Source organism: Tachypleus tridentatus, chromosome 3 (assembly GCF_004210375.1).
Source record: "Tachypleus tridentatus isolate NWPU-2018 chromosome 3, ASM421037v1, whole genome shotgun sequence".
Taxonomy (NCBI): domain Eukaryota; kingdom Metazoa; phylum Arthropoda; class Merostomata; order Xiphosura; family Limulidae; genus Tachypleus; species Tachypleus tridentatus.
The window spans coordinates 55,590,815-55,614,647 of record NC_134827.1 but is presented as its reverse complement, the minus strand read 5'-3'; the positions used below and the strand labels follow the sequence as shown (position 1 = coordinate 55,614,647).

At 33.8% G+C, this 23,833-nt stretch overlaps 1 protein-coding gene across 1 annotated transcript; it reads right to left on the bottom strand.

Moving 5' to 3' along the window:
• Positions 1–11,357: 11,357 nt before the first annotated feature.
• Positions 11,358–23,429, bottom strand: LOC143246909 (ubiquitin-conjugating enzyme E2 R1-like). Its single transcript, XM_076494168.1, has 4 exons — positions 23,131–23,429; positions 13,837–13,934; positions 12,400–12,534; positions 11,358–12,285 (listed from the first exon to the last, which is right to left on the bottom strand). The coding sequence occupies exons 1-4, from the start codon at positions 23,305–23,307 to the stop codon at positions 12,063–12,065; spliced, it is 633 nt and encodes a 210-aa protein (XP_076350283.1). The 5' UTR covers positions 23,308–23,429; the 3' UTR covers positions 11,358–12,062.
• Between the last annotated feature and the right edge of the window lie 404 nt (positions 23,430–23,833).

Here is a 23,833-nt window from a genome sequence, read left to right as displayed (position 1 = left end):
AAGACAGTTATTAGTACATTATCTTCTGTGTCTGGTGTTTGACTTCATCAAGACAGTTATTAGTACATTATCTTCTGTGTCTGGTGTTTGACTTCATCAAGACAGTTATTAGTACATTATCTTCTGTGTCTGGTGTTTGACTTCATCAAGACAGTTATTAGTACATTATCTTCTGTGTCTGGTGTTTGACTTCATCAAGACAGTTATTAGTACATTATCTTCTGTGTCTGGTGTTTGACTTCATCAAGACAGTGATTAGTACATTATCTTTTGTGTCTGGTGTTTGACTTCATCAAGACAGTTATTAGTACATTATCTCCTGTGTCTGGTGTTTGACTTCATCAAGACAGTTATTAGTACATTATCTTCTGTGTCTGGTGTTTGACTTCATCAAGACAGTTATTAGTACATTATCTTCTGTGTCTGGTGTTTGACTTCATCAAGACAGTTATTAGTACATTATCTCCTGTGTCTGGTGTTTGACTTCATCAAGACAGTTAATAGTACATTATCTCCTGTGTCTGGTGTTTGACTTCATCAAGACAGTTAATAGTACATTATCTCCTGTGTCTGGTGTTTGACTTCATCAAGACAGTTATTAGTACATTATCTCCTGTGTCTGGTGTTTGACTTCATCAAGACAGTTAATAGTACATTATCTCCTGTGTCTGGTGTTTGACTTCATCAAGACAGTTTTTAGTACATTATCTTCTGTGTCTGGTGTTTGACTTCATCAAGACAGTGATTAGTACATTATCTTCTGTGTTTGGTGTTTGACATCATCAAGACAGTGATTAGTACATTATCTCCTGTGTCTGGTGTTTGACTTCATCAAGACAGTTATTAGTACATTATCTCCTGTGTCTGGTGTTTGACTTCATCAAGACAGTGATTAGTACATTATCTCCTGTGTCTGGTGTTTGACTTCATCAAGACAGTTATTAGTACATTATCTCCTGTGTCTGGTGTTTGACATCATCAAGACAGTTATTAGTACATTATCTCCTGTGTCTGGTGTTTGACTTCATCAAGACAGTTATTAGTACATTATCTTCTGTGTCTGGTGTTTGACTTCATCAAGACAGTGATTAGTACATTATCTTCTGTGTCTGGTGTTTGACTTCATCAAGACAGTTATTAGTACATTATCTTCTGTGTCTGGTGTTTGACTTCATCAAGACAGTTATTAGTACATTATCTCCTGTGTCTGGTGTTTGACTTCATCAAGACAGTTGTTAGTACATTATCTTCTGTGTCTGGTGTTTGACTTCATCAAGACAGTTATTAGTACATTATCTTCTGTGTCTGGTGTTTGACCTCATCAAGACAGTGATTAGTACATTATCTTCTGTGTCTGGTGTTTGACTTCATCAAGACAGTTATTAGTACATTATCTCCTGTGTCTGGTGTTTGACTTCATCAAGACAGTTATTAGTACATTATCTCCTGTGTCTGGTGTTTGACTTCATCAAGACAGTTAATAGTACATTAGCTTTTGTGTCTTGTGTTTGACTTCAACAAGACAGTTATTAGTACATTATCTTCTGTGTCTGGGTTTGACTTCATCAAGACAGTGATTAGTACATTATCTTCTGTGTTTGGTGTTTGACATCATCAAGACAGTGATTAGTACATTATTTCCTGTGTCTGGTGTTTGACTTCATCAAGACAGTTGTTAGTACATTATCTTCTGTGTCTGGTGTTTGACTTCATCAAGACAGTGATTAGTACATTATCTTCTGTGTCTGGTGTTTGACCTCATCAAGACAGTGAGTAGTACATTATCTTCTGTGTCTGGTGTTTGACTTCATCAAGACAGTTATTAGTACATTATCTTCTGTGTCTGGTGTTTGACTTCATCAAGACAGTTATTAGTACATTATCTTCTGTGTCTGGTATTTGACTTCATCAAGACAGTGATTAGTACATTATCTTTTTTGTCTGGTGTTTGACTTCATCAAGACAGTTATTAGTACATTATCTTCTGTGTCTGGTGTTTGACTTCATCAAGACAGTTATTAGTACATTATCTCCTGTGTCTGGTGTTTGACTTCATCAAGACAGTTAATAGTACATTATCTTTTGTGTCTTGTGTTTGACTTCAACAAGACAGTTATTAGTACATTATCTTCTGTGTCTGGTGTTTGACTTCATCAAGACAGTGATTAGTACATTATCTTCTGTGTTTGGTGTTTGACATCATCAAGACAGTGATTAGTACATTATCTCCTGTGTCTGGTGTTTGACTTCATCAAGACAGTTGTTAGTACATTATCTTCTGTTTCTGGTGTTTGACTTCATCAAGACAGTGATTAGTACATTATCTTCTGTGTCTGGTGTTTGACCTCATCAAGACAGCGAGTAGTACATTATCTTCTGTGTCTGGTGTTTGACTTCATCAAGACAGTTATTAGTACATTATCTTCTGTGTCTGGTGTTTGACTTCATCAAGACAGTTATTAGTACATTATCTTCTGTGTCTGGTGTTTGACTTCATCAAGACAGTTATTAGTACATTATCTTCTGTGTCTGGTGTTTGACTTCATCAAGACAGTGATTAGTACATTATCTTTTGTGTCTGGTGTTTGACTTCATCAAGACAGTTATTAGTACATTATCTCCTGTGTCTGGTGTTTGACTTCATCAAGACAGTTATTAGTACATTATCTTCTGTGTTTGGTGTTTGACTTCATCAAGACAGTTATTAGTACATTATCTCCAGTGTCTGGTGTTTGGCATCATCAAGACAGTTATTAGTACATTATCTCCAGTGTCTGGTGTTTGGCATCATCAAGACAGTTATTAGTACATTATCTCCTGTGTCTGGTGTTTGACTTCATCAAGACAGTTAATAGTACATTATCTCCTGTGTCTGGTGTTTGACTTCATCAAGACAGTTAATAGTACATTATCTCCTGTGTCTGGTGTTTGACTTCATCAAGACAGTTATTAGTACATTATCTCCTGTGTCTGGTGTTTGACTTCATCAAGACAGTTAATAGTACATTATCTCCTGTGTCTGGTGTTTGACTTCAACAAGACAGTTTTTAGTACATTATCTTCTGTGTCTGGTGTTTGACTTCATCAAGACAGTGATTAGTACATTATCTTCTGTGTTTGGTGTTTGACATCATCAAGACAGTGATTAGTACATTATCTCCTGTGTCTGGTGTTTGACTTCATCAAGACAGTTATTAGTACATTATCTCCAGTGTCTGGTGTTTGGCATCATCAAGACAGTGATTAGTACATTATCTCCAGTGTCTGGTGTTTGACTTCATCAAGACAGTTATTAGTACATTATCTCCAGTGTCTGGTGTTTGGCATCATCAAGACAGTGATTAGTACATTATCTCCAGTGTCTGGTGTTTGACTTCATCAAGACAGTTATTAGTACATTATCTCCAGTGTCTGGTGTTTGGCATCATCAAGACAGTTATTAGTACATTATCTCCAGTGTCTGGTGTTTGGCATCATCAAGACAGTTATTAGTACATTATCTCCAGTGTCTGGTGTTTGACTTCATCAAGACAGTTATTAGTACATTATCTTCTGTGTCTGGTGTTTGACTTCATCAAGACAGTTATTAGTACATTATCTCCTGTGTCTGGTGTTTGACCTCATCAAGACAGTGATTAGTACATTATCTACTGTGTCTGATGTTTGACTTCATCAAGACAGTTATTAGTACATTATCTCCTGTGTCTGGTGTTTGACTTCATCAAGATAGTTATTAGTACATTATCTCCTGTGTCTGGTGTTTGACTTCATCAAGACTGATTAGTGCATTGTCTCCTGTGTCTGGTGTTTAACCTCATTAAAACAGTTATTAGTACATTATCTCCTGTGTCTGGTGTTTGACCTCATCAAGACAGTTATTAGTACATTATCTCCTGTGTCTGGTGTGTGACCTCATCAAGACAGTTATTAGTACATTATCTCCAGTGCCTGGTGTTTGGCTTCATCAAAATAGTTATTAGTACATTATCACCAGTTTCTGGTCTTTGACTTCATAAAAGATGAATTTTAGTATATTATATTCAATGTCTTGTGTTTGACTTCATCAGTAAGACATGAAAATCGTTTCTGTATTGTTGTTTCTTAAGAAGAGAAAAGTGTGTTATGTGATAAACGTTAAAGTGTGTGTTAAAATTATTCTCAACAGTGAAGTGTCCGTCAAACATAGTGTGTCACATTCCAGTTCTGAACTTTGTACTCTCTCACGGACTTTGGTTTTATGTTTGTATATTTTTATCAATATCGTTTACGTTTCTTGCAAACAAGATTTCAAATTATTTACACTTAAAAGATTTTGTTAGTCTATTTTATAATTCTATGAAATGCATTGTTTTTTACTGTTTCAAATGTTACACTGTAGAAATAGACATTTCTAAGTTATTACCAATTGTATTATAAGTTATATCTGTTTTTCAAACCATCTTTTAGCTTTGTATTTAATTAAACCCTCTAGACAGGCATAGTGATTGGTGCTATACTGTAGCATGATCTTCTGACATAAATATGTATTTAATAACTTGCTCTGATGTCATCATAGATTCTAGAATAGAACAGGTTTTGATTTTTTCTACTGATGTTACAAATTTTTAAGCCTAAAATTCTGCCCTGTTATGTTTCCTGTACTGATATGTTGAACAATGGTATAGATAATTCAAAACTGTAATGCTACATGTTAGCCACATCACTTTCTTATAATGTTATTAAATATAGACATTGATACTTGTATATTTAACTGGCCTAGCTTATCTGTATAAATAAAGTGAGGGTTAAAACTTGTGTTTTGTAAACTTAAGTGATTTGTGTTTTAAATTGACGGACTGTAGTTCCATAAATAAAGATTTAAATACCTTTGTGTGTGAACATCACAGAACAGTTTGTGTGAGGTCAAGAAACCCTGATTGTTAGGTGGTTACTAATAAATTGGACATGGAATCCATGTGGTTCTCCATGTACGATATTTTAAAAATAGGAAGGCTGTTTTATATCTATCCATTTGGCATCACAAACTTTCGAAAGTGGTTTGTTGTTTTATTTTTTTATCAGTTTGTGTATTAATTGTGCAGTTTTGGGTGTTCATTAGATTTGTCCAAACCTGCATAAAGCTTGCCAAACTACAACATCAGTGTTGTTACATTGGGGTTAATCACAATCACTTCTTATATACTGTGAATTTGGGAGTTATACTTGGTATAGTTGTATTAATCCACAAGTTTTTATTGCTATAAATCCACTGTGGTAGTGTAAAACTTGTTAAAATGTTAAGGATTTTAATCAAGATAACTTGTTTGTTTTTTCCTTTATGACTTCCTCAACAGTAATTATGTCGGGAAACCTGTTTTTCATATTCCTGGTAATTGGTCAGTAGTATAGATAGAAACTGTTTTCTGTCATTTGTAACATTGAAAAACAAGTGGTCTTTACAGTATAAGTCATACTGTTATATACATAATATTATTGTTGTTTTACTGGATATCTTGAAAATATGTTCATCCTTATGTTATAAATTCTCAGGTTTTGAATACTCAGTTATTTAAATAAAGCCTTTCACCAACTCCCAGGAAGTTTTAAACAATGTTTGTAAAGTTCAGTCTGGTTGAATTTGTTATCCATTTATTACACAGTTCAGAAACAAATGGTACAACCAAAACTAGTAACTTAATAAAATATTCAAAAAAGGTAAACAGATAAGATTTAACGTTTAACATGAGGTTTCTTCACAGTGCATCAACAGAACTGCTGGTGTGTATTTCAGTGATGAGTAAACATGAGGTTACATCATGTTTACATAACACCAGTGTGTCTTACTGTACCAGTTATGAGGTTTTATCATGTTTACAAAATACCTATGTGTTTGTTAAAGTACTAGTTATGAGGTTAAATCATGTTTACAGAATACCAGTGTTTGTCTTAACATGCTGATTATGAGGTTATATAGTGTTTACAGAACATTAGTGTATTTCTTAACATGCTAGTTATGAGGTTACATCATGTTTACAAAACACCAACATGTGCCTCAGTCTGTTAGTTATAATGTTACGTCATATTTACAGAACACCAACATGTGTCTCAGTCTGTTAGTTATAATGTTACGTCATATTTACAGAACACCAACATGTGTCTCAGTCTGTTAGTTATAATGTTACGTCATATTTACAGAACACCAACATGTGTCTCAGCCTGTTAGTTATAATGTTACGTCATATTTACAGAACACCAACATGTGTCTCAGCCTGTTAGTTATAATGTTACGTCATATTTACAGAACACCAACATGTGTCTCAGTCTATTAGTCATAATGTTACGTCATATTTACAGAACACCAACATGTGTCTCAGTCTGTTAGTTATAATGTTACGTCATATTTACAGAACACCAACATGTGTCTCAGCCTGTTAGTTATATTGTTACGTCATATTTACAGAACACCAATTTGTGTCTCAGTGTCACATAGGTTGTCTGAGGATATTATCTGTCTTACTTATGCTCAGGATAAACCACATTGTTTTGTCTTGAGATGGTACGTGTGTAAACCAATTTACAAAACCCCATTTAAGAGTTACAAGATTGTCACGTGCCTTGCGTATTATTCACAACTAAGATATTGTTCATTTCTGAGAAAGACTGTTCAATCTCCAGCCGTTTTTTTCTCCAAAACGAGCTCTCACCTTCTGGTTAGACCCTACAAATTAAAACTGTCGCATCTAGAAACTTAAGGAAATAGTTGACAGTTTGCATTTTCATCGTGTCCATTCTATGTAACATGAGTGGCCTCTTAAAATATGTGAACGTAACTGTAAATGTCCATTTCAAAACATTTCATGTTTCATATTAACCATATTTTAGCTAGATATCGTAAGCTATCCTATTTCCGTACACTAGCACCCATTGTTTTAAAGGATTCATACTACACAGATATGACACGATAAAGTAACCATCCATTTTCGTGGCTCTAAACAGTATTGATACCAGTGGCTTGTTTCACATTGAATACAGCCTAAATTATCTGTGCATGCATGCTTTGTAATGACAAACATAATATCCATAAACCGAAAACAACGAAAGGTGTTTTTCCACGTCCTTGGAGTAAGCCAGATTAAGGGCAAGTTTTAAATTTCACTGATTCAGATTTGGGACAAGTTTTAAATTTCACTGATGAAACGAAAATAATAAGATGTTACGACATTGAGATAAAATATTTTATTACCAGTCCGAACTTACAGTACGACCCATGTTTCCAATAAAGAAAAATAAGTATATCACTTTAACAAACTAAAATGTAATGTTTTTAATCATATTTTAATTTTCGAACAGAGGGAGTTATAAACTCAGTTAATTAGAAAACAAAGTGGAGTTGATAATACAAATTAGAAAATGGCCCGTAATTTGATATATGTGACTAACGTAACTAGGCCTGTGTTCAAATGTTTCATAAACACTTCTTCTAAATTGTATCCTAGGCTTAAATATTCCAACCAATGCAATACACGTTTTATTCGACGATCGTTGGAAACTGTTTTGTTTTGAAATTCGCGCAGCTACATACTGGCTATCTGCGCTAGCCGTCCCTAATTTAGCAGTGTGAGACTAAAGGGAAGGCAGCTAGTCATCACCACCCACCGCCGACTCTTGGGCTACTCTTTATCAACGAGTAATGAGATTGACCATGACTTTATAACGCCACCACGGCTGAAAGGGCGAGCATGTTTGGTGCGACGGGGTTTCGAACCCGCGATCCTCAGGTTATGAGCCGAACGCCTTAACCCTCCTGGCCATGCCGGACCTCGTTGGAAACTTCAAAACAATATATTTTGGTGTTTTTGTTTAGGTTAGCAGAATGTAAATTGTGTTCAAAATGTCGTGTTTGATATACAGATTATCACAATTGTGGTAGAAAAGGTGGTGAGACATCAACATATATAAGTAAAAGTAATTATAAATCAGTATTCTCGTAATAAAAGTTACTTTTACGTTGTCGCGTCTCTCTTAGAATTGCTTTGGCAAAGTTTTGGTTTAAGAGCTATTTTTATCACTTGTTTACGAAACACATGTACTAATCTGATGAACTCCGGTACTGAGAGAAGAGATACAACAGCGGCCTACAAGAAAGTATTTTTGAAATGCTAAATAAATTGATATATTCTCTACTGGAAAACTTCAAACAGAAGTTAAACACAGATAACAAAACTGATAATTGTGGAGTTATATTTCCAGCGTTTACTTGTGTAAAGTGATTACTTTGTAATCACATGTGCTTTAGGGTATGATGGAGAATGTACCCCAACAGAACTTGTAAATATTGTTTATAGAATTATTATTATAAACATTATATGTTTTATCAACAGTATAATTCTTCTATTTCCTAACTGTATTATAAGATTCAGTGTATGTGTGTCACGTAAGCAGGGGCGTAGATCCTGGGGGGTGGGGGTATGGTGCATACAATCATCCCCTACAGTTTGGACTGTTGAATTGTTTTATTGCATCACAGGCCTACAAATTGTGTGTTTGTTCTTGTGATTATCGTGTTCTTACCAATCGAATTATATAATTAAGCCTAGATGTAGGCTTTTCAGTGGCCACAATGCACATCTTTAATATTGGCGTGCTTCTGAGCTTTTCGATCTAAGCGATAGTTCGTATCAGTCAGTAGGCCTAAGTATACAAGTATCGTGGCAACAAGATTACTCTGTGGCTGCATGTTTACAGCTTTCAGGATCACGTAATCAGAGATTACCAATTTGCAAATTGAACAGTCCACATAAGTGTTTGCAAAATCATCCCCCCCTTCGGGTGTAAAACATCTACGCCCCTGCTCATATCTTTTGAACTTTGTTGAGCTCTAAGATTGACAATCACATCGCACAATTCAGCCTATCGTATTTCGTTCCGACCTTATTGTTAATTCTGTGATGTAGCCCAGTTTCAGGGGACATCCTGTTTTTCAAACTACAAGTTGATGCAGGAAGGGTAACAAATCCTGCAGTAATGTAAAATATAAAATAGCCTACAGGCAGTAAGAGCCACTTGGTTCTTAAGGCAATATTTTCACATCTGTCCTGTGGAAAACCTGATTCTACCTCATACTGTTCTGAAAATAATCGTTCACCTATAAACTCATTCCCTAAAAGACGCGTGTTAGAAGAATAAAACGGTACATTTCAAACTATTAAACTTACGCCCTCTATCATCTTCCTATTGGGTTGGTTTGTTTTGAATTTCGCGCAAAGCAACACGAGGACTCTTTGCACGAGTCGTCCTTAAGCTAGCAGTGCAGGACTAGAGGGAAGGCAGCTGGTAATCACCACTCAATGCCAACTCTTGGGCTACTCTTACCAATGATTAGTGGGATTGACCGTAACATTATAATGCACCCACGGCTGATAGGGCGAACATGTTTGGCGTGACGGGGATTCGAACTCACGACCTTTGGATTACGAGTCGAATGCCTCAACCACCTGGCCATGCTGGGCCTCATCATCCAAATTTGAAAGATAGAAAGGAAGGGATATGAAACAGAATAATATATGCTATCTCGCCTCTGAACCCATGACTAATGGTTATGAGTTTGCAGTGTCAACAGATGTTTCGCTTCTATTAAGTTATTTTATTTTACTTTCTTTCCATTTTGTTTTACAAAAGGAATTGATAATTTGCCCTAATTAATTTATTCGTCGTTTTGTATCCCGTTTATCACACTGTTCATTATTACCGCATCAGCTGTCTTGCCTAACCACGTGAGATATTATTGGGTTTATGGCCAAAACATCTATCGTTTATTCAGTACAATACTTGTGTGTTTAACTATATGTACGATTCAGATCAAAATTAAAAATGAATCCTGGAAGTCAGTACGTAGCTAATTCTAATGAAAAGTTAATATTAAATATTACAGACATCAGTGGGCTTTTCAAACATCTAGCCTGTTCAGTTATTAGTTTGACCCATGGTCATGACCTTAAATCTGTTACACATGGGTAAAAGTTTCTGTTTTTTGATACATTTCGGTTTGTTACATTCAAAATTTTGTATCACGTTCTTTATTAATGATCCAAAATTTATTTTTTATTGTTTACGTATTTCATGCATGAGTTTTGTTGTCAAAAGTTGGATATCAACGTTTGGTAGATATTGAAGCTGGTGATTTAATATCCGTGCCAAATTTCACTTTCATATAAAAAACAAAATATCATATCCAGTTAGGGTTAATATGGCCTGCTTTAGTGGTAAAACTGCTAAGGCAAACTCCTACTGGCTTAATTTAAATAGCCAATCATGAGGAAGGCGATTCGTGGACAGCATTCACTACAAACTTTATTGTCAACAAATAGTGGGATTGACAACACGTTGTCACGTCCCTCGGCTGGAAGAGCAAGCACATTGAGCATCGAGTTTCAATTCCGCGACCTACCAATTATGAGTGTAATAGTCAAATATAGCTGCCTCCATAATTGAACTGTTCGTGTACACGATTTGTATTATAAAAAATTAGTCCTTGTATATGAAACCGAAGTTCCTTCCAAAGTAGCTGCACATATTTGTACCTAAATTAACCAGCCTTACCCAACCAGAACATACTACCTTGTAAAAAAAACACCCAGGGCGTCGCTAGATGATTAAACAATTAGGGACTCTGGGCCATGATTTTAAAAACATTAACTGGAGATTCAAGCTCACAGGGCCCATGTGACAATGCCTAGAGATGCATTTGTTTGCAACCCTTAAATTTCACACCAAAACTGATCGTCTTAGCCCGTATACAACCAAACAGAAAAACAACTGAAGTTTCTATTACTTTAACACAAAGGCCATAATATAAATTTAACAAACAAACAATGTTATTACACCAACGTAATAACAAAGATTGAAAAAACAAATTTGAAATAAAACAGTGGGTATAATTTTAATAAACATTGTTTGCCTATAATTTTCATCATAACAGCAGACATTAAAAGGAAATGATACCACAGCCTAAATAAGTGCATGTCCAACAATTAAACAGGTTATGATACTGGAGTTGTGAAACATTCGAAAGCTATGAACTTACCAGATTTTGTTTGTGGAACATGCTACTGTCGAAGTGAAATAAATAATACACAGAACATACTATTGCTGAACTGTGATAAACAACTGATGGAACATTCTGTTCTTGAACAAATACCATATGTGTGGTCTAGTTAGTTTTGTTATGCGAGTTCTGTTAAACCAAAGGATTCAATATTTACTGTTATCAAACCTTAAGGTTTTCAATTGTTGTTCACATAAGAGAAGACCTTGTAGCGAGACGTAACTATTTTTAATTTATTCTTATTTGTATTAAAATAGAAGTATTGTTATAAACATACAGTATAACAACTTCACATCTTTATTTCTCAGACACAACTTCTAACCAGAACATCAAATTCTGCAAATTTTAACCTACACATGTACAGGCTACATGAATATTATATATTAGTACAGTATTTCCAAACAATACAAAACAAGGATCTGTCATAATAAAAATATGCAAAAGCCTTACATCCAATGTATCTCCAGTACGTAACAAATCTTAAAATTAGCAGAATATTCAAGAAAAGACTCGTACAGTTTTGTTTATTATGCAATAAAGCTGTAAATGAAATTTGGAAAAACAAAACCACTGCTTATGTTTATTTAAGAAAAGTGAAATACAATAATTTACACTATAATATTAATTAGATTATACATCACCTATGTAACAACAGTGTTTTGTTCTTTATAAATATACAGTCCCAGTCTGTGTGAAATTAAGTATTTTAAGATCTGTAAATTTATCTATAAAAACTTGATGTAATTAAGTTTGTTTGCTGCAGGAAAACTACCGAGACCCTTCTGTTGTTGTTTGTAATTTAGCAAAATGAATCAGATTATTTTAATTTTCACTTAATGAGACAATAGACCGTTTGCCAAGTAATACGCATACTTAGCGTTAAATTTGACACGCACAGAAAGAGAGAGAATTTCATCTAGTGTTGCATGTCTTCAGCGTTGATTTTAACTTTGTGTGAAATGATTCTAGACGATAAACATCACGATTCTTCGTTCCCCGAATCTTCGTCGTCCTCGTTAAACCCTTCCTCTTCCTCGTCGTCGTCGTCCAGATCATCTCCGTAGTCATCGACGTAGAAATCTGTCATGTCCGCTTCCAGTTCTTGGGGTCTCGGCTTTTGCCTGATGCAGTACTCTTCTATTGTTGTTGGCACGACCACGTTATCCTTCTCGGCTTCCGACCTACTAGCCATCACTTGTTTCCTATCAGAAAAATTATATTTCAATTCTTGCTGTTGGAGTAAATTAATAACTTACTCCCTAATCTCAAATATCACTAAATTGTATACTAGTGAGATACGAAAATACTGGGCCTACCTAACTATGTTTTCATATTCTTTATCTTTCCCCTTAGACTCCTTCCACCGTCTATACATAACCGAGGCATCCACATTAGCAGGGGAAAACGTGTTGGGTTCATTAAGAAGAGATATCACACTCAACAGAATTGTCCTAGAGAATAACAAGACAGATACAGTTGTTACAAGCACCGTACTGCCGTCTTCTGGTATTTACTAAGGGTTGTCTAGCTATTACCATTCCAGAAATTTATTAATGGAAAAGACACACTGGACTAATTTAAACGATATACATTTTAGATTAATTATTCTAAGCTAAAATGTGAAACCCAATATGTGGATTACTGAAGAGACATTTGGGAAGAGATTCAGCATTGAAACATGTCACATATACTTACCTGGTTTAAAATAAAATAGTTTTCATTATATTTTATGGAACATTCAACAAGGAAAACATCTGACTTGTAAGAACAAGTCTTTGCCTGCACGTACATATAACCACATAAAAGTAAACTGATTTTCCTCCACGATGTTGCTCAAATACACTGAACTATTTATTTTGTAACGCAAGTGTTGCTGATAAATAAACAAAATGTGTTTTCTATCAAACTTTTAAACCATGCAAGGTCAGAAACATTACAAAAATAAAAAATGCATTTTTTTTTTCACTGCAAAACAAAATCTTGTTACATTACATGTTGATTTAACTATATTTTCCTGCATTATTCAAATACACAAAACATCTATCAAGGAAGAGGTCTTCAATGCTGCGTGTAATCTATTTGGATAGAAATGTGACATATTATACCTCTATGTGTCATTTTCACTATATGTTAACCCATGAATCTTTAATTAAGACATGAATTAAGTTTAAAAATAAAAAGCTGAAGTGAAGAGAACAGTGACATAACCATGAGAACAACCAAACCTAAACAAATCCCCATCTCCACGAGAACAATGAAACAAACAAATCCCCATCTCCACGAGATCAACAAAAACTAAACAAATCCCCATCTCCAGGAGAACAACAAAAACTAAACAAATCCCCATCTCCATGAGAACAATGAAACATAAACAAATCCCCATCTCCACGAGAACAATGAAACATAAACAAATCCCCATCTCCACGAGAACAATGAAACAAACAAATCCCCATCTCCACGAGAACAATGAAACAAACAAATCCCCATCTCCACAAGAACAATGAAACATAAACAAATCCCCATCTCCACGAGAACAATGAAACATAAACAAATCCCCATCTCCACGAGAACAATGAAACATAAACAAATCCCCCATCTCCACGAGAACAATGAAACATAAACAAAACCCCATCTCCAGGAGAACAATGTAACCAAACAATTCTATACCTCCAGAACTACTTGCCACTGAAGTGAGTTGCCTGAAAGATACAAGTATGCCGTTTTAATAGAAGGTTTTCCATTGGAACACATACCTAACATTTTGTGTTGGGTTCCAACGTTCACAAGGTAATTCACCGCTCTGTGGATCATCTATGGGTGGATGAAGTATAGAAATACATAGGTCACCATTCTGTAAGAATATTTATAATGAAAATTAATCAGTATTCTTCATGGCTAACCCTACAAGTTCAACAAAATCAAACTCAAGATATTAAAGAAACTGTTTAATATTTTAGGGTTAATGTGAGACACGTGGTACTTAAGAATGTCTCCTTGTCAATGGTTTATAAACGCCATGACTTATTTATCATGCTACCTTTAAATAATAATCATTTCTCTTTAAAATTACAATAAATGTTGATTTCTACTTAGTTCAAGTAATTATTTCTTTATTATAAGAACCTCTGTTATTTTAGCAAAGACTCATTAAAATTAATTGTAAAATCTCTATCATAACATGCAAAAGAAAATACAGAAGACACAGTGTTAACAAAGAAACATGTTTGTTTGAGTTACTTATGAAATATAACAAGTAATCAGTTGATATACTACAAGCATAACCTATCTTTTAACACTGTTCTAATGAGTTACAGTTAATTAAATCCCAGCTGACACTAAACTTGTGTACTCACTTCATACACATTAGGATGCCAGACTTTTGTAAGAAAACGGATTGTTGGAGGCTAGTATGGATAATCTGGAGGGAATTTCATATGAGCCTGAAAGAAACATCCAGAGCGAGTCATTCTCCGACATATTGGCACATCTTTAATAACATGTTTCATGATGAAAAGGTACCTAGATTGCCTTTTGTTAAATTACACACACAAGTTAGGTATACTGACAAGGAAAGAAACATTCTTTAAAACAAAAAAATGATAATTCTATTCAATTATATTAACTGAAACTACCTGACATATGATAATAAATGTTTCTAACTCAAGCACTTGTATATAGTATTTCATTACTTATCCATTTATATACTTTATGTACAGGGTGTTGGAAAGTCACTGTGCAGTTTTGTCTGTTAATAAATAGATAAGTGAACAGTGACTTTCCGAACACCCTGTATGTCCCATATTGCAGTAATACATACTTACTGTATATTCTAATTAGTGAAACAAAAGTGTTTAATACTATTAAAATGACAACACTTACTTTGTTGGTTATTACCACGACTTGCCGATAATAAGAATTTGACAAAATGCATAACCTAAACTTCTATTTATAATCACAGAAAAATTAAAACCTCATAATATGAAAACATTCATTAAAATCAATATTTATCTAGTGAATAACAAAACTGTTTTTCTTCTTTAAAAAAGGCAAATGAAGTGAAATAGAAATCTTAACCATTCTATCTCTTATTATTTCAGCCATCAAGAAATTATTTGGAGTACTGACATCTTAAGTTCTCTTGATTTTATAAAAGGGATATAATTTTCAGATTCAGCACACGACTTATTGTAGAAAATAGAAACAGTTTTAAGACACCCATTGCAGGCCTGTGTTGTTATAAAGTCAAAGCTAAGACATTACGATGAGTTAATCTCACAGCTCCAGCTACCACACGACCATAGAGTCATCACGACAATTAGCATCACATGAAACAGCCATGTATCAATAAAGTGACATTTTCACACAACTATCATAATACATCACAAAACAGCAACATAACAGTAAAGTGACATTTTCACACACAGATAACTTATCATAATACTTTATTAAACAGCCTTATCATAATACTTTATTAAACAGCCATGTATCAATAAAGTGACATTTTCACACACAGATAACTTATCATAATACTTTATTAAACAGCCATGTCTCAATAAAGTGACATTTTCACACACAGATAACTTATCATAATACTTTATTAAACAGCCATGTCTCAATAAAGTGACATTTTCACACACAGATAACTTATCATAATACTTTATTAAACAGCCATGTCTCAATAAAGTGACATTTTTACACAACTATCATAATACATCACTAAACAGCAACATAACAGTAAAGTGACATTTTCACACAACTATCATAATACATCATGAAACAGCAACATAACAGTAAAGTGACATTTTCACACATAACTATCATAATACATCACAAAACAGCAACATAACAGTAAAGTGACATTTTCACACAACTATCATAATACATCATGAAACAGCAACAAAACAGTAAAGTGACATTTTCACACATAACTATCATAATACATCATGAAACAGCAACAAAACAGTAAAGTGACATTTTCATACATAACTATCATAATACATCACAAAACAGCAACATAACAGTAAAGTGACATTTTCACACATAACTATCATAATACATCATGAAACAGCAACATAACAGTAAAGTGACATTTTCATACATAACTATCATAATACATCATGGAACAGCAACATAACAGTAAAGTGACATTTTCACACATAACTATCATAATACATCATGAAACAGCAACAAAACAGTAAAGTGACATTTTCATACATAACTATCATAATACATCACAAAACAGCAACATAACAGTAAAGTGACATTTTCATACATAAATATCATAATACATCATGAAACAGCAACATAACAGTAAAGTGACATTTTCACACAACTATCATAATACATCATGAAACAGCAACATAACAGTAAAGTGACATTTTCACACTTAACTCATAATACATCACGGAACAGCAACATAACAGTAAAGTGACATTTTCACACATAACTATCATAATACATCACAAAACAGCAACATAACAGTAAAGTGACATTTTCACACATAACTATCATAATACATCACGGAACAGCAACATAACAGTAAAGTGACATTTTCACACATAACTATCATAATACATCACAAAACAGCAACATAACAGTAAAGTGACATTTTCATACATAACTATCATAATACATCACAAAACAGCAACATAACAGTAAAGTGACATTTTCACACATAACTATCATAATACATCACTTAAACAGCAACATAACAGTAAAGTGACATTTTCACACATAACTATCATAATACATCACGGAACAGCAACATAACAGTAAAGTGACATTTTCACACAACTATCATAATACATCACAAAACAGCAACATAACAGTAAAGTGACATTTTCACACATAACTATCATAATACATCACGGAACAGCAACATAACAGTAAAGTGACATTTTCACACAACTATCATAATACATCACGGAACAGCAACATAACAGTAAAGTGACATTTTCATACATAACTATCATAATACATCACAAAACAGCAACATAACAGTAAAGTGACATTTTCACACAAATATCATAGTACATCACTTAAACAGCAACATAACAGTAAAGTGGCATTTTCATACATAACTATCATAATACATCACAAAAGAGCAACATAACAGTAAAGTGACATTTTCATACATAACTATCATAATACATCATGAAACCTTAGGTGGTGAAGGAACAAAACATTTAACAGTTTTAAGCTGTTTAAATTATTGATTGCAGCTTCTCTCAATGCACTTGGAATATTTACATATGCTGTACACGGCACTCTCTCAAGACCAGACTATATCTCATATCAATGCACTTGAATATTTACATGCCATATGCTGTACATGGCACTCTCTCAAGACCAGACTATATCTCATACACCAAATCAGCAGTGACTAGGTTAAATTATACAAAATATATGTGTTTAAATTATCCACCAGTACTCCATGTTTTACAACTGTTCTCAACACTATGTTCTAACTATCCATCAAAACTTCAAGTGTTGCAATTTCCCATCAAAACTTAGCAATATACCAACATCTGTTCTCAACACTTAACATTATAACAATCCATCAACACTTAGCAATATATTAACATGTGCTCTCAGCACTTCACATTATAACTGTTTATCAACACTCAGTGATAAAACAACTGTTGTCAGCACTTCATATATTATAACCATCCTCAAACTTGGTATATGTTTAAAAATCAAAGTTAACAAGTGTAAAAGTTAACTGTCTAACATTTTTCATACAATTGAGTGTTAAAAAAGGTAAAAAAATATTCCTCTTTATTTAGTAGTTATGTGTTTAGTACCACACAAAAAACACATGACACCAAGGGTATTTTCCCTACAAATAATAAGTGTGCAGTGTAGCTCTAAATATATATGCAAAATTGTATAGCATAAAACACCCTTTCAAGTACCTTGAACTTGCAATGAACTATTCCTGAAACAATAAAGTTTACAATGAATTTCACAACTGCTTCTCACAACACCTACACAGCATGCTAAAAATATCTGGCATACCACAGCATGTTTGATGTTCCCAGAAAACAGGGTATTGGGAAATGTACTTCTGTTTTTTTTCACGACGAGTTACAGTTTACTGAAGCAAGAACATAAGCAGCTCCAAAGAACCTGTGAGTAAATCTATTACACCATTTACGTGCTAACATCAAGTCATAATTTGCTATATTTAGATTGTTTTACCAATGACAGGAACAAACCAACCTGTAGCAACTTGAAATAGTGCACGTAACAACAACAAGATTACAACTATTATGCATGGATGATGTAGAGATTTCAGATTCTAACCAAATATTAAAATATAATACATTCGCACAACTCAAATGAGCATACTAAAAAGACAAAAGTCAATCTATAATTAATTTGTAAGCAAATTAAGACTCCAGCCAACTTTTCGAATTATAAGAAAATTTACCCAACACGTACATTATTTTGGGTAATAAAGTGTCTTTCAAATAAATGTTGGTTGTTCCATATACATTTACATCCCAGTGTCATTATTCTGAAACTTTCCTACATTATATGCTAAACGTGTGTGTGACTCTGCAATGTCATGACAGATGTTACATCTACAATAGGCAGCTGAAAGCTTGACTGTTTATTTGATATCTTACATGGTACATGTACATACTGTAAAACACAAATATGACTTCTTGTTGGTTTTTTTAACTCCTACTTTTACGTAAAATTCTAAATGTTTTACTGTCCCAAAAAACACTATACTCTGTGAAAATTTAGTGATTAACCTAAATACACTTATCATCTTAGTATTTATTTTGTAGTTATTATGTAGGTCACTACAAGTATGTCATATCCTTGATCTATATACATCAGCTTTAAGCCTAAACAGTCAATTAATTTTATAAAGTTCATATCAAAATCACATCAAATAGCAGCATGATTTACTTATATAAAAGCATTTTACCTTACTTATTAAAACTAAGTTGCATTTACTTTAAAAATTGTTTAGTTTTCTAAGTATTCATCCCTTGAAATCTCCTAAGGAGCACAACATGTTTATTACTTACACTGCCAAAACAATATCCTTAATTTTGACTTGTATACAAGTTGTTATTGCAGTGAATGCACATGAGAAATTTACTTCTACTGACCATTCATAGTTCATTAACCACAAAAATAAATACAATTATTCATCTCCCTCAGTTAGCAACAATAATTTTCAGTAACTGGATAGCTTCAATACAACACTTAAGGCTCCAACATTGTCATAAACCAATCACAAAAACTGTTTGAAATAACACGCCAAAAACGTACACAGCATGGTTATAAAGGAAGTTTCACTGTTTCAAACGTTAAACCACGTGTAAGGTTAACTTAGAGTTTTAGAAATATCCGGTATCCCATGTACCACTCTACCTCTTCAGATGTTAGACAACAGGCACTGCATACTATTTATTGTAATTTACATATATTTTGCAAGTTAAACCAGTCAATGTGAAAGTAGATCATACAAGAACAAATGCATATATATATTGAGAGCATCTTATGGGTTACTGTGGCAATTGTACACATACTTAAAATACCAGAATGTCAGTATTCACTGTTAAAGCAACAAGTAGCTGGTCATTTGAAACTACATGGGTGCTTCAGGGGTCAGCAGTTACATCTCTGCTTTCTCTTACTGGCATTAATTACACTACTATGGGCATGAGTTGAAAGATGACATTAAACTTGTATTTTTAGGTGTATTCATAACACTGGTTACTTGGACAAATGACAATTACAGTAAATACAAGATAATTTGTTCAGATAGCACCACACAGAAACCCATTCAACAGTCTAACTGAACAAAAGTATCTTGGCATTAACAACTGGAGGATAAACTCAGCTAGTGCCAAGTAGATTAATCAATTATTTCCAATTTTGCAACTATTCAGTAACTAAAAAATAAAAACTGTTGAGATTTCAACTATCTAGAAATTAATGCCACAAAAAACATAATGACCTAATTTTAGTAGCCCTCCTAGGTACACTTCCAAACAACTCATTGTCCTTTCTAAAGTATGGAGCCCATGACTTGACAACTATACAAAACACTGTACCTCAAGTGCTTTCAAAACATGGACCTTTCTTCATCAGGGCCATGCAAACACAGGACTTCAAATGAAGGTCAAAGAAATGGTACACTTCTTTGACATATACTCTATATCCCCACAGATACAAAAAAAAATATCTCTCTTCCAACTTACAACAACACATTGTCCAGATGGCTGAAAAGACTGGTCAAACAATATCCCAGGATACAATGATTTCCAATAAGGTGGTATTTATAGTTTGAAGTACTTCGATACGCTTTCTGCCAGTTGCGCTTCGCTTACTAAATGATCCAGACCCCTTTGTAGGATCCATCTTCATCTTTTACCGAGTTGATCCAGTATCAATGTGAGTCTGGCATTCAATTCCTGTTGGCATCAAACATGGTTGCTCTGTCAGCAAGGAAAGATGCCATACTTGTTAATTTAGGTGTGGAAACTCTGTTACTTATTTTCAACTGCCAACTCAAAGGATGACAACTCACCAGCAGCACACGATACCTCTTGCAATACTTTAATGTCATGTAAGGCATAAAGTTACTACTGCTGTTTATTACACTGAGTTATGCTTCAAGTTTATAATTCTATTACTGCATTCTTAATGTTGAATGTGTAAAATCGTTTTCATATTGCACTTCATAATTTACACAAATGTATTACTCATTGTTAAAGAACCTGTGGATTTACCGTTCTTGTGTATGTGTTATGTTTTTAACACATGTTTTACTTTCCTGAACCCAAAGACTCTGATCACAGAGCAACTATCAGTGAAGTAATATTCCACTTAAACATATCAAACTTTTAAACCATATGATAAATTACAAGTGTACATTTACCAACCAATCACAATAAACAATAACAAAACCAATAAACTGATAGAGTGACAAACAGCGATATTTCATCTGTTATTCCTGTAAGCAAGTTTCATAACAAATCTGTCTCTATAAAATAACTTTGGCTTGTTTTGAATTTCGTGCAAAGCTGCACGAGGGCTATCTGTGCTAGCAGTCCCTAATTTAGCTGTGTAAGACTAGAGGGAAGGCAGCTAGTCATTGCCACCCACTGCCAACTCTTGGGCTACTCTCTACCAACAAATAGTGGGATTGACCGTAACGCTATAACACCCCATGGCTGAAAGGGCAAGCATGTTTGGTGTGACAGGGATTCGAACCCGCTGATCCTCAGATTACAAGTTGAACGCCTTAACCCACCTGGCCATGCCGCGATTTCACTATGAAACTAAGATTAAATTATACTGGGAAAAAGTTGACATGGTAAAGATTATAACATAGCTCTGTTTTATTATATCATTTTTATACAAATAAGCCTTATACTAGATAAAGCATGTTCTCTCCAAATATATTTGACATTTGTAATTTACCAATCCAGAATTTGATACCGTTCTTTAACAGCAGTATTGTGTTTTCAGTAATAGTTTCTAACAATGCTATCCAGTCATCTACAGACTACTAAGTATGTTAGCACAGAACTTATTAATAACATCTCTCTCTCTTGATACCATCCTCATGAATAATATTCCCAATCAGAAAATCAGCTTAACACACAGGTCTTAATAGGCCTCTGGTAACAATGTTTTCTCGTCCATTTTAAAATGTGTGCAAATGCTCTTTTGCTTTATTATTTTTGATTAATTCATAGGTGTTTACCTTAATCTAGAAGTTCCACAACTATTGAAAATAACCAAGTAAGAGAAAGTAATGGTATTCATTTTACCCAACTGTTAAGTCCCAAAATTAACTGAATATAATAAATTAATGAGCCCAACAATTAACTTCATTACCCAGCTCTGTATCACATAATTAGTTGTCACTAAGCATAGTTTACTTGTCCAAACTGATAAATCCCTTTGTTAAACAACACGACAATTATCATAAATGTCTACACCAAACCATTCAATATTTGAACAATTTTATCCTTCTCTTATCAAGATCACTTATATATATCAAACACGATTCTCCAAAGTGAGCCCTGAGGTATTTCACTCTCAACTCCAAACCAGTTTGACTGCACTACATTTAATACAATCTTCTGCTTTCTCTCCTCTAACCAACCCTATGTTCTAATTTCTTTTCTAACAGTTTAATTGATCTAAGTTACAGAATAAAATGACATTGGTAGTACTAGAGGCAGATATTTTACAAGTTTAAAAGCAGAATTAAAATGATTTAAAAATAAAGTGAATTTAAGTTTTTTCTCATTGAGGGTGAAAACCAAATGATCCCTTGTTTAAAATCCTATATTCAAGAAGTGTTTGAGTTACGTTATCAAAGACAAAAAAAGTTTGTTAAAAGTCCTAGCCCGTAAAGTGGCAGCTGTGCCAATTAACTATATCTCATAAAAAAACCAAACGTTTTGACTAAAATAATCTTTAAATCAAACCTATATAAACAGTACTACAGATTATACAACACACACTTAAGAAATACTGTTCTCCAAACTAAAAACTAAAGTTTAAAGTAGTGTAACTTTTACCTTAACACATGTAATAATTTGTTACAAGATGATGAAAAGCTGTTAAGTTGTACGTTTTTTATCTTGTATCAAAGACTTTTTTCAAGTTCTTAAATCTACGTGTTTTACTAACATCATACACGTAATAACTTATTATTTTAACAATATCAATTAGCATCCAGCTACATTAAAAATTATTAAACCGATTTAACATCACAAAGACTCATTGCATTACAAAACGATTACTAATACCTGCTTGGTACAAAATATTACAGTCCTATATATTAAATACAAAATTAATTCAATTTTGTGAGAAATTCAGTCATATCCTTGGTAGTAATTATGGCTTAGACACTTACAGGATGTTACAAATGTTTTGAAAACATTCATGTCTACGTTTTAATTCATTTGGAATTTGTAGGTGCTGCTGTAATTTAGAATTTAAACGTTAACAAAGAGTTGATAGACAACGCAGTTAAAGTTAAAATTGAAAATTAAATATACCTTAAAGTAACCTCCCTCATAAAGAGTATTAGGAGGTCCGAAGATGGCGACTTCCCATTCGAAAAGGTTATCATCATTGATAAGTTTTACCCTAAATCCTTCTACAGGTTCTTCTTGGACACTTTTGAATTCGAGGGCTAGGGCTCTCAACGCACTGCTAGTGGGTTGTTGAGCCATCTTTCAGCCCGTGGACAATTTAAATTCGTTTTCCTTAGGCCTACACTGCAAGTTTACTCAGCTTTGTGCTACTGGCCTCCGAAACAACTGAGCTAAACTTCAACGCTTGTCAAATACACAACATTAATGACGTCACGAAATATGTGACGTATGATTGTTTTTCAAGGTACAGTAAATCGATAGTATCGGTATATACATTTAGTTCTATAAACACTCATGGTTGTTTTCAGATCGTTTAATTTAACACGATAAAAGATACAATGAAACTTTTTCATTAAATCAGCATACTTTTAAATTTGGTTCATGTTAACCAGATTGTGTGTATATGTACGCCGACACAAAAGCATGGGAGAGGCCTGTTTGTTACCTCACGTTCTACGATTGGGAGATGTACAGGTGGCCCGTAAGTCCCTACCCATCCATATGTTATATTCAGTAATACTAATGATGAGTTGAAGGCAGCTGTTACCGCGGCATTTAGAACAATAACCCTGCTATGTTGAGGAAAATGTCTCACAGAACATGG